The 13,452-nt window shown below is 30.2% G+C and overlaps 1 protein-coding gene across 1 annotated transcript in view; it reads right to left on the minus strand.

The window, feature by feature from the left end:
* GRIP1 (Glutamate receptor-interacting protein 1) overlaps window positions 1-13,452 on the minus strand; it is a 125,931-nt gene that overhangs the window by 4,142 nt on the left and 108,337 nt on the right. The window contains exons 14-15 of the mRNA XM_035730535.2: window positions 2,803-3,258; window positions 712-1,063 (exon numbers count right to left, since the gene is read on the minus strand). Coding sequence (XP_035588039.2) covers window positions 712-1,063; window positions 2,803-3,258 — 808 coding nt within the window. The remainder of the gene's footprint in view (window positions 1-711; window positions 1,064-2,802; window positions 3,259-13,452) is intronic.

Genomic DNA, 13,452 nt, shown 5'->3' on the forward strand with positions numbered 1-13,452 from the left:
AAAGACTCTCGGTCAAGCATCCGCACTAAATCACGAGTTGGAACTCTGTGCTCAACTTTTCCTGCAATCGTTAGCCAATTTATATCAGTTGCTTCTCAATATATTGATCACCAATCAAATATATCTTCGAACCTACTCGCTTCTGACTTTTGATATCGTTGGATGAGCACGATTCATAATAGAAGGTGTTACTGGTTAGAGCGTTGTCAAACTCCAAATATCTGTGGCATCTTCAACCACTTTTACAGAATATACCAAACGTTTTAAAGAAGATTGTTGTTTTGTTAACAAAACGGATAAGTAAATCCCTCGAGCGGGGTCGTGGATGTGCACTTCTAAGGAATCTCACAATAGGACGAAATGGCCGTCCAGTGCTTCCATGTTTTAAATGATGGTCTAACATCAATCGATTTATGATCTTAATCAAAAACTTAATAATCTCTACAGCCCAATACTGATAAATACTACAGTAATGTAAAGCTAAATCATGTCTCAATAAGAATAATAATAATAATTCATTAAACGTATAATTAAAGTCTATCGGTAATGTTTCCTTTATTTTTTTTCCTTTTCTTTTCATTCTTTTGTTCTGTTTTTGAAAGATACAACAGTACAAATTATTCATTCTCTTCTTCCCGACCTTACTCTATATATTATGAACATTAATTCATGTTAGAAAGTGATTAGGTTTATTTATTCATTGTAACTTACCATTAAAATACGATCATATAGATATAGTTTACCAGATAAATCAGCTGGTGAATTAGGACGAATTGCACTAACAAATATACCCATAGTAGATAAACCTTCAGATACACCTATTCCATAAGAATCCGTTGTTGATGTCTTTTTTAAACGAATCCATGTACACCAAGTATTTAATTCAGTAAATTGTTGTTCATGTTTATTATGTTTAGATGTGGATACTTTTTTAGATTTAGTCTTTTTATTATGTGATCTTTGTATATTATCATATAAATGTGAATTGATTGTTTTAATATTCATAGGTGATCCTAATGTGTTTGATTTAATACGTGAAATAGATTTATGTTCAATCGGATTTCTAAAAGAAAAATAGATACATATTGAAATTAAGTTACATATAATAATGATACGTATGAATAAGAGTTTGCTTCCTATACACATAATCAATAGAGAGTAATCACTTACAAATAACTGAAGTTATGTCGCTCAGTTGCATAATTATATTAAATGATTAGATAGAACTGTATTACTTATAAGATAATTTGGCATTCAGAACTTAATTTTGTTTCATACAGTACATTTTGCAAATTGTGTAGAACAGTGACTAATTTTCTTAGAGGGTTGTGAATGAGGAGTATATAAATTTGTTATATCCCGGAAAGAATTAAAAGCTTTGCTTTGACCTATAAACTATTATTATGCGATTTCCTGTTCTTGAGTTATGCCCAGACTATTAATTACTATCTCCCATATTCACAGCCGCATTTGGCCAAATGTTATTTTCTATTTTATGGTGTGACGTGATCCACTTAGTTTGTATATAAACCCAGTATATCTGAAATACACGATTCATATCTCAGAGGCTGAGATTGGTGTTGTGAACTCAATAGGTAGGTCTAGGCAGGAAGCAGGACAGATAAAGACTCTAGATTACCCGTACAAGTTTCATGCTTCATTGGTGTAGTCGATAATTCACTGTTCTCTAATTGGCGGTATCATTACGTTATATATATATATATATTGATTGAGCACAAGGCCATAAGTTATGACAGAATCTTTGATGTAATACGAATTTCTATGGTTTTAAAGATGTATTTCAGGAGCAAAATCTAAAGACAGAGCTCTTCAATAAGTATCTCAAATGATTATATGTTCCGTGTTAAGGGAATTTATTATTTTTATAATTCAATTAGTGTGCAAAAATCAGAGATATTAACAATGAGCTATTCAAATCGTAATTATCCTATTATAGAACTGATCTATTTGTATCAATTGATTTGGTTATTTATTCTCTGAAGAAAGGGATTACACTAAGTCACGAAATGTCAGAAAATTTAATTATTCTACTTATTTGGATATTACGATTATATTATTTTATTGTTTATAATATAAATATTACATATGCAATCAAAATCAGTCCGGGCTATTGACATCTACTGTTTATCAATGGATAATAGAAATGAAGTAAAGAATATTACCTTCATAGTCTTTTCAAGATTTATTAGAGAATAATCTATTGGACTGTATTATGTTTTATACTATTTATCTTAACAGATAGACAAAATTTGAAAGGAATGCTCATTTCAAAAGTATTTCATAAACTTAGTAACTATTATAATGTGTGTAAATCAGGAGAAGATACATTGAATAGTTGGTTAAGAACTCTCAATTGATTGATCACTGGGTGGTGACCAATGTCGTGTGTGTCGAGTCCTTATTTAGTGCAGATCGAATGCTATCGACCATGTTGCAATGTGGCCACCAGTCTAGGTGACTCGACACTGCGTGCACTATATAATGAGATTAGATGGTGGTTGAAGGTAGTCGACAGGAAACCCTGGACCCGCGTTTCGTGCTACTTGACACTCGTCATCAATGTGTATCTGTAATCATGAGGAAACTGGTGTTCCCTGGCGGATTCGATCCCGTGTCACCCAGCTTCACAGTCTAAATATTATAAAGAAAAAAGTTTATATATCTTAAATCACTATCAAGTTCACTACAAATACTTGGTACAACATCAATTTTTTTGACTATCTCATTCATAAATAATTACATAATCAAACTAATAAGATAAGTATTAAATAAATCACTTACACAATAGATGACTGATAATTGTGAATTTTTTGAGGTTTATACATTTGAGACGATAATTCATTTGATTTTACTATCGATTCAGTTACACTTAAACTATTCCTTTTATCAATATCAGAACTATCATTACTTAAACCAATCGATCGAATTAAATCTAAACGACTATCAGATTTTGAATGTTGATCAGTTAGTAACTGTGAAGTTGTCATTTTATCTTTATTCATTTGTTGATTTTCTTTTGTTTGTTTTAAATTTTCTTGTTGATGATAACGTGAATTAGATGATTCATATAATGTATTAGTAGGTAATGAATCTTCATCTTTACTTAAATACCAAATTGATCGGTTTTTATCATCTAATAATACATTTTGTGGATATTGTCGATGTAATTGCATACTATTGAATTCTGGTTCAAAATAATTTGATGCCAGGAATGCTTCAGAAGTAGATCTTGTTGAACTGTCAAATGTTTAAATGAAAAAAAGAACATAAATAAGAGAAACAAGTGAAATTATAATATAAAGAAATGAATCGTTTTTTTCTACTTTGATGATATAATGACTAGATTTAGATGATTTTTAATACTAATTCCTAGTGTCAAAATTTCATAGTAAGATATTATGAAAAACTTTTGTGGCAAAAACTGAAATAGATAGATATCATTATAATTATATTACTGTTTAAGTCACTATAGTGTAAGGACAAGATGAAAAAGGGAGAATATGTTTGAATCCTCTGAGGTATTTATTCAGGATAATATCCATGATATTCAATCTGTATTCATTTTATATTATTGCAGTGAAGAATTCACTGATTTATTCTCATTATTTCAATTATAAATAAAGCTAGAATAAATATGGATGTAGGATAATACGAATTCATTATATTTCGTGGTTTCTCATCAGCTGCTTACAACCAAATATGTATTAGAATTTTACATAGAGATAAGAAATAGTATAGAACAATTGACATAGGTGAATGAAAAGGATATATATGCAAGAATAGGTCAGAGGTTATTAGGTGTTAGAATCAAGGTGGTGGAGTTCAGAGACAGATAAAATAAATTGTGAGGTAATAAAGGATTCACTGAATTAAAAACTGATAAGATGGGTTACGTAATAATTGAATAGAATTTGAAGAGTCCACATAATTTAAGAGAATCAAGTGAGTGGAAATGTATGAGTGAAAGGGTGGTTGTGGGAGTGGAATATAACACAAACTAAATATTAACAAAATTCAACTAATAATCACAAACAAAAGACAATAAACACACAAAAAATCAGATCACCAGGGTAGTAACAAGTTTATTACTGTCTTTTTAAATACATAGATCCGGTTTAATTTTTTTTATCGCGATCGCTTCAGCAAAACGGAGAGCAGCCGTACTTCTTTGTCTGCTAATAATTTCAAAAGCATGAGAGATGTCAATGGTACTCCCGCTGTCAAGTAAATGCCTAGCTATTACACTGTTGAGAGTCCTACTCCCTCGCAGCCTCAATTTCTTTGGAACATGCTCAGAAATGCGAACATGTACTCTCCTTTCGGTTCTTCCAATGTATATGCTTTGGCACATACATGTAAATCGGTAAATGTAGTTGGAGCTACTAAGAAAATTATGACACAATGTATCTTATCTGTCTCTGAACTCCACCACCTTGATTCTAACACCAATTAACCTCTGACCCGTTCTTATATATATAGTTATTATTGTAAACCTTTGTCATTCCAATCTTTTACATTCACTTATGTCAATCGTTCTATACTATTTCTTATCTCTATGTAAAATTCTAATACATATTTGGTTGTAAGCAGCTGATGAGAAACCACGAAATATAATGAATTCATATTATTCTATATCCACATTTGTTCTGGCTTTATTAATAATTCATAAAGAGAACTAATTGCATGATATTTCAGTTATGTTTGATATTTACTGATTAATCATTAAATACCAATAAAATCTCTTAATAAATGAGTGTACCTAGTAAATATGTTGTCGTGTTTTATTATGGAAGCTGGATAAAATCTTCCCCTCATTGTATAGATCTCAGTTTCCCCCAACAACAATCAATCCTAATTTACTGTTATTTTTATTCTATTTAAAAAAACAACTTTTGATCATTGTACAATGTAAGTTTAAGTTTACATTAAGAATTTCACAAAAACATGAATGATTGTTTCATAGATTCAGTAAACTCTTTTTTAACCTTTAACAGTAAGGTTTCTTTACAAGACATTTTCATATTTATTTTTCTTATCACAATGTTGGTTTAAAATAAAACTATTAACATTATTCAAGATTCTCATGATTACTTGTTCAATGCAAAACATTCAATCATCAAAATTTTATACAAAAACAGTCACATCCAGCTGACAAGTTTTAACTGGGATGAAACGCGCGTCCTGGATTTCACTGTTAGTCACCATTCATCTTTGTTTATAAAGCTTGTGAATTAAGGCAGTATCTAGGCAATCGGCATAGGATGCACATTTGCCAACAAGAGACTGATCAATTACAGTCCTAAACAACAATAGAAAGGTACAAGGAAACAATACCAAATGAATTTACAAACATTTGTTCTTAATACACATATGAATGTGAAAACTATTAATGTTATACATTACAGGGTTTAAAAACAAGATAATCAGCACTTCTTATGTTCATCATAATAAGCAACACATATGCTTAAAGACTGTTCATACTATAAAGAATGATTGGAATGCATTATTCTTAGCTAATTTGTACATTATTTAGTGAATGTATAAGTTTCCTAATACCGAATATTTTCATTTATGACAGGTAGATTATCAAATAAACAAACATTATAGATTAGAGTATTGGATACTGTAGGTTATTATTTCTTTTACATTTAACCATGGTCGGTAAAATCTGCTACTGAAGTTAACTGATTTTAGTGACAGTTTTGTATAATTTATTTGTATCTGTTGTTCCTTTGTTAGCTACCATCCATCTATCTCTGCTTACGATTTTGTATAAGTTGTTTTTTTATCAAAATAGGTTTCCAGCTACATATTAATTGAAAGTATGCAAATATTGAAGGCTTGCTGAACTGAAGTCTGAGGTTCAGCATTAATAGGCTCCAGAAATTCTTAGCGACATTAAACCTAGAACTGTTTTTTCTTGTTATAAGTAGAATAGTTACCGATCATTAAGTCTCAATAGGACGGTCTATATTTTCAACTTAACTGACTTTTTCTCAAATACCCCCAAAACTTTGAGTACTGAACGACTGTTTTATGGTTTTAAGTCACGCTTTCTCAGAAATGAAAATATTTCAGTGAATTGTTTGTAAGTTGTGTCGCAGAAGGTGACGTTGAAGTTCCAACAGTTGTCAAACAGAATGAAGAGGTTCAGTACATCGAAAACAAGGTGTTAACAAAACACATGGAGACTGGACGAGAAGACAGTTCAGACTGAAGAACACACCAAAAGATGCAAATGGAAGGTTGAAGGTTATATAAATGTATTCTCAAAATACTTATTAACTTCTCATAATAAGTAAACACTCTTCCTGATGTTATGTTTTACAATCTAACATCAATAAATTTTTATTTTTTGAAGTATTCTTTACTGACCCCTTCATATTGTAAAGTTTGACGAATACTTGATGATGATTGGCAACTTAATTCGACTCTCATACTTCCTTCAGCTAGCTTCCTTCTCTTTCACAAAGTCACCATAACAAAGACTTCAACCTAAGAAGTTATCTTAAGAATGATTCCATCACAGCTGATAGGATAGTCATACTTATAGTACATTCATTTGTTTGTGTGCACGTTTAATAAACTAAATTTGTAGGAGCGAAGTGAGTTAAAACTTGTGAATAAAATATGTATATAGATAATCATACCAAATAGGTTTCAGACCGGAAATGAAGGACATAATTAAGTAATGAATGATTATAATGTACGATTTGTTCAAAGTAGATAAACGAAGTTTACTGGGATCAAAAAAAGGAACATACACTTACTTTAAGAAAAGGAATTAAATTAAAGGAGTTTGTCACTTCAGATGAGTTACTGGAAACTTTCCAGAAAAGTTCAACAAAATGTATTCCACAAATTCCGAAGCTTTTAAAAGACACCGAATTAGTTGAGCTATATCTATTCTTCTTATCATATAGAAATATTCAAGGTGATATGATTACAATATCTAAATAACTGACTAATCATTTATGATCTCATTTGTCTTCATTTCACTTATTTTCTAGAATGAAGATTTCTCAACAATGATATCAACTACTTGCTAGCTGGTTATCTACTAACTTATCAAGTCGTCAACGAGTGAAGATAACGTTTCCGAAAAGTATATTCGAAAGAAAGTTTATTAAGTTAAAAAACACCTGCCTTATCTTTAGGAACAAAATAGATCTTCTAGACGTATAATTTAACCAAAGAGATTTGAAACAACAACTAGTTTATTCATTCATTTATAAACAAATAATCTGTGATATTTAAAGAAAAGAATACTAATAATAACACTTTTTCATATAACTAGAGATAGATTATTTATTTATTTAAACGCATAAATATTGGCACAAAGGGTCACCGAATACATGTGCGCCACACATGTCACTTGTTTTGTGTGTGAGCTGTGATACTACCTGAGTACCCAGATCGAAGTAGGTGGTTTTCTTAAGGGGCTACATCCGGAGCCTTCGACCTAATGGTCTAATCCACAAGGCAGTGGAATAACGTCAAGAGATGCAGTTCCATGGTAGCCAGTGACCAACAATTCGACCATATGCCATTTGTTCCCTCAGGATCCTGGAGCCCATATTTTAAAAGACTTCACCTTACTTTTTCACCGATCTTCTGAGGTATAAGAATCAATTAAAAAATGGAGTAACATTCAAATTGATTTGCTCAGTGAACAACTGATGCAATTACCAATTTAATTTCCTTTCAGTAAGCTTCTTATCATAGTTGTATAGTTTTATAGTTCATGTTATTCTTTTTTGGATGTTTTATGTCAGTAATTCAATTTTTGTTATCGATTATCACTTGACCACACTGCATCACTACATATCATTTATTTATAAGTATTATATTTATTTGTTTTATCAAACCTAATGTGTGTATCTTCATAAGGGCGCTTCAAAATACCTACTCTCTATAAGAAATTCTCAAGTCAAAGGTAACAAATAAACGTTTTGGGATAAATGAGTAAAAGATACGTGTAATTATACTTTCCACTAAAGTGAAAGAATAATTTCCTATAGAAGTTAACGAGTTTAACATGTTTTATGGTTATATTAGCTTGTTCTTCATTTCATATTTAGTTATATTTCTGTAAGGATCAAGATATATTCATTAACTTAATGATTTTAGTCTCCCTCTATACAAATAACTTATTTCGGTTTACTAGTAGGGATAATTGATTTGTCAGAACTTGATAGCATTAATAGAAAGTTCATCAGATAATCCAACAGATCGCTGATGAAGACCAAAGTTGTGTTCATGATTATGCCTTCAAATTAATATGACCCACTGTAAGGAGAGAGGGAAAATACTTGGCATCGGAAATAGATATTCGAAATATGCATCAGTAAAGTGTTTTATTTACAGCATTTATTTGTTATATCCCAATGTGAATAATGAATAGTAGGTGTTGGAATATATTTCTGGACTAATACTATACATATATTTTTATTGTATAATTGTTAAGTAAGTAAACTATTCATATTCGTGTTCCTCTTATTATAAGCTTTATTTTGACCTATAAACTATTATTATACCATTTACCATTCTCGAGTAATGCCCAGTCTATTGACTACTACCTCCCATATTTACAGCCACATTTAGCTAAATCTTGTACAAATGTTATTTTCTATTTTATGGTGTGACGTGATGTATTTAGTTTGTATATAAACCAAGTATGTTTGAAATACATGATTCATATCTCAGAGGCTGAGATTGGTGTTGTGGACTCAATAGGTAGGTCTAGGCAGGAAGCAGGACAGATAAAGACTCTAGATTGTTTGTACGGGTTTTATGCATCATTGGTTCGGCCGATAATTCACTGTTCTCTAATTGGCGGTAATCCCGATACTTAGTATGAACACAATTTATAAATATCGTAAGACTAGACTGTTACAATAAAAATTTGTTTCTGATTTACCGAAGTATATACATCCTCTTTTTCATTACCTTCCAGTTTCTCAATGTCTACTTCTGATGAAAGTCAATTTGGAAATGTGTTACAGACCTTCGAAACAGTATAGTATTTGTATGAATAAAGATATGATAAGATTGCTATAATTATTATCATGTGGATAGGAAAAGGCTGTGAGTAATAGCTGAAACGCTCTATTCAGTAGTAGAGATGACTGACTTTATGGTTTTAGCTAGTGAATTTCGTCATATTATTAGTGTTGTGTGTTTAACGAACTGTAAAATCTGGGCAATATTCTTATGTTGCAATTTATGCATATTATTAATATTATTATCATGTCATCTGATTTTCTTTGAACAGAAACATCCACTCTACATCTATCCAATATTTTGATAGATTAATTCTAATAATTAATTGATATTATTCATTTACTACTCATTTAGCTTTCATAGCAATCTAGAACTATGTTATCAAACCTATAAAAAAGATTCATCATCTTCCACAGGATTTTACTAACTTTTTTTCGCTTAAATATTTTGTGCTTATTCATAGTAAAAAAGAGACACAATCCCTAGAAAGGAAGCTCATAGTTAAATTACTGGCTGCAAATCATCAACTTACCAATAAATTTCTTTCTATCATTACTTTTCTTAATCACATAAACGTTCCTTTTTTTATAAGTAACTAACTGTTAAAATAAACTATTTAATTTTATAGATGGGTAGTTAAGAGTACTTGTTCTTACTTACTTATGTCATGACAGTTTGCTCAATCGATTGGTAGTTTTTTGTATATCATTATTTATTCGTTTAACTTTATAACAAGTAGACACACTGATTCTAATTTGATCCTACCACACTCCAACCAATAAGTCTAAACACTCCTAAATGACCCAGTTGAGTAGATTGATATCATGATATATTTAAAGCTCTCCTGGTTTTCAGCCAAATGTTTCCTATGTCACTCATCAATGAGTGACGATATTAAGTCTTAGATGATATATTTCCCGTCATCAAATAGTCAATAAAATATGTTTCAAGAAATGAGTTACTTATTCAAACTAATTGTAACCCTTCTTGAAGACAAGTGAACTCTGAAAAAAATTGTTTCTTTACTACACTTGTTTATCATATTATGTCATTTATATTTATTTTAAACTCTTTTATTTTATTATTATTGTTTTCAGCATTAGGTCGAAAACAAAGGAAGAAATGATAACAAAAAAAGCGGATTTGTAAACAAATAAGCCATATATCCTCTTTGTTTATGCATCATTCACTTGTTATGTCACTCAACTAACCTTGACATACATAAATGACAATTAGGCTTATATATAAAAAACGTATTCATATAAAATTCATTGCCAGGAGGCGTCATCATATTATAACATAATCTATGAGAATAAATCAACACATTTATATGAACAATGTTTTGTGTGTATGTCTACGTGTGTTTATTCCGGTTAGTTGCATCTTCTTTATACATTAAACAACATCATTATCAAGTAAAAATAAACGATTAACTTATGTATGTTATTTAGTTATTCCAAGGAAAATATTCCGATTAGGCTGTTGAAAAAGCAATGAAGAATCCTTAAAATGTTTGGGGAATATACAAGTTGGCAACTTATTACTTAATTTTAGGAATGTAACAAAACTATAATAATAATCCCTAAACTGGTAGTTGAATAATTCAAATATACTTTTTAAAACTCATTTGTTAACTCATTTACGAAGTATATATTCATTCACTTAGATATGAGCCATAATTTGATCGTATAGGTTAGTGATACTACCCAGTTACTTGAACCAAAGTTAATCATTTAAGAAATAAAGTTGTGGCTGAGTGGTTTAAACGTGAATGCTCTAATCACTGAGCCACCTGAAAAATTTGGATTGAATAAGTCATTGAGATATCTAAGGTTCATATAAATGATTACAAAAGACAGTATGAATGCAATCATTAATCATCAACTTACATTTATTCATAAAGGCTTACAGTGTGATCATGAGTACTTAAGTGTAAGTAAAATATGATGAATCTATTTGACATTGTAAACTAGCTTATAGAATATCAGGCAGTGTTTTGTTAAAATATAAAATTATTTTTAACTTAGAAGTAAATACTATAACGAAGGTGAATTCATTGAAGAGAAATTAGCAAATGACCAACTATATATTCAGTATGTGACTGTGGAAATTGTTAAGTTTTTGATTAAGATCATGAATCGATTAAGAGTTCACGCGCGAGATTAAAGGTCCTAGGCTAAAATCCCGTGAGTAGGATGGTGGATGCGCATTACTGAAGAATCCTATACAAGGACGAAATGGCCGACCAGTGCTTCCAGATTTTCAATGGTGGTCTTATATCAATCAATTCATGATCTTAATCAAAACGTATACTGACGTTGTTATACTAACCTTATCAGTGTATATATACATAAAGTATTAATTACCTAATTCATCATAGTTTTTAATAATGTTCGTCTATAATGAACATTATTCATATGTATATTATACAGAATCTATCTACAAAACACCAATCAAAACTAATTATTACACGCATAGAAATTGTTATAAAATAGAAACGTTAGATTAAGAAAGAAAGAAAGAAAGGATGATTAGAATGTTGTTGTTGTCGTTGTTGTTTTTCTTTTCTCTTTTTTCTCTTTTTGCAACTATGAAATGATTTGTAGATTTGATAATAGTGAACAACTGTTAATAATTGTCACATCAGTATACATAGATAAATTAATTATTTAATAAACGTAAAATGTAAACTACACTTCTTTTTAAATATTTGATGTTTTTGTTTCCGTGTGTGTGTATGTCTGTAAGTGTGTGTGTGCGTGTGGATGTGGATGTGAATGTGGATGTGTATATGTTCATATGAAATAATTATGAACTTGTTATTTCATCGAAAAGAAAATTGTTTATTCTTGTAATAGAAATGTACTACATTCATATACATTTTAAATATGTACTTTTATTATACTTGTTACTAAATATAAGAAAAGGAAAATCTTTATTTACCTTTTTTCTCACTTCATGATAATGATTTAACCAATAATATTTCTCAAATGAACTTTAAGGTAGATATATCTATATCTCAGTATGGGGATTTATGGAGATTATAGTATTTTCACAGTTGAATTCACAAGTCGATATAAGCTAGACCACCATTGAAAACTTAGAAATATATATTAATATATAGCGTTATATCTGGGACTTGAACCGCGTACAACTTTAGCTTTCGAAAGCTTGAACCCTTCAAGTTGCAAATTAGAAGACAGAAGATGAATGGGATGGAATCTTTTTCTAAACAGTGTTAAATATGGTATTTATAGTTTTTAGTAAAAACGAAATCATCATTACAATTATCTAGTCTGTATGCGGTGAAAGCTACGCGTCGAGATTCTGGAATGTTCTTCCAAACGATGATTGGATGGAATGTCTCCAAATGTTTCAGAGCTTCTTAGAGCTCACTGGGTGCCGTCCCCATATATATATATATATATATATATATATATATATATATATGATTTTATTGGTGATAAGAATGTATTTTAAAATTGTTGTAAAGTTGAGTCGATCAGCCAATTATCTAGTCAATCTATCAAGTTTAGTTGATGTTCTAAAAGTACAAATGTGTACAAGTCTTTGATAAATGAAAACATACCCATGTTTTTCATCATTTTTCTCACTGTTGCTGTTTTTACGATAGAACTAGAGAGATGACAGAATTGGATTAAAAGTGTTCAACATGCAGTTGGAAATGACATATGGCAGTTCGAGTCAGTTGCAAAGTGATGTATATTTTTATCGTAGTATAAGTCAGTTCGATTATTTGTATGTTTATTTGTGTGAATTGCATAGTTCCCTATCTCAGTACAAAAAGGTCACTGATCCACAGTATCATCCTCAATGTCTTATATGCATGCACATGAACTGGATAATATAACAATCTTAATCAACATGATAACGAGGAGTGTCTCTGACGATAAAGTTTTACATACTACTTCATATTTCGTGAGACAAAATCATATTTTAACAATATTGTTTCTACATTTTACATCAAAATTCTATAGTTTGCTTAAATGACAAAGAAGCTATTTGTTAAGTGAACAGAAAGTCATTAAATTAAAATCATGTGTATTACATAAAAGTCATCATGTCATAGAAGACGTATTTTCGGATGGCTAAAGTACACCTGTGTAATGTAACTGTTCGACTGTTTTCTAATTTTCTAATTAAGATTATTTATTTTAACCAATTAGTTGAATTATTTCATAGGTTATTGCCTCGATATATTTAAAGGAAGTTATTTTGCAGAAATTACATAGTTTGATGATAAATAATAAGGGTTAGACAAACATATTATTAGTTACTAATCAGTGATCAATCAATATAAATATCTCACTTCTACTTGTGCACTTAATAGCTCAATAATAATCTATCTTGACTGAGTGATGTGGAATTGAATCTAAAAGAGAGCATCCTCCTGCCGAGCTCCAACTA

The sequence above is a fragment of the Schistosoma haematobium genome, chromosome 1 (assembly GCF_000699445.3).
Source record: "Schistosoma haematobium chromosome 1, whole genome shotgun sequence".
Classification (NCBI taxonomy): Eukaryota; Metazoa; Platyhelminthes; class Trematoda; order Strigeidida; family Schistosomatidae; genus Schistosoma; species Schistosoma haematobium.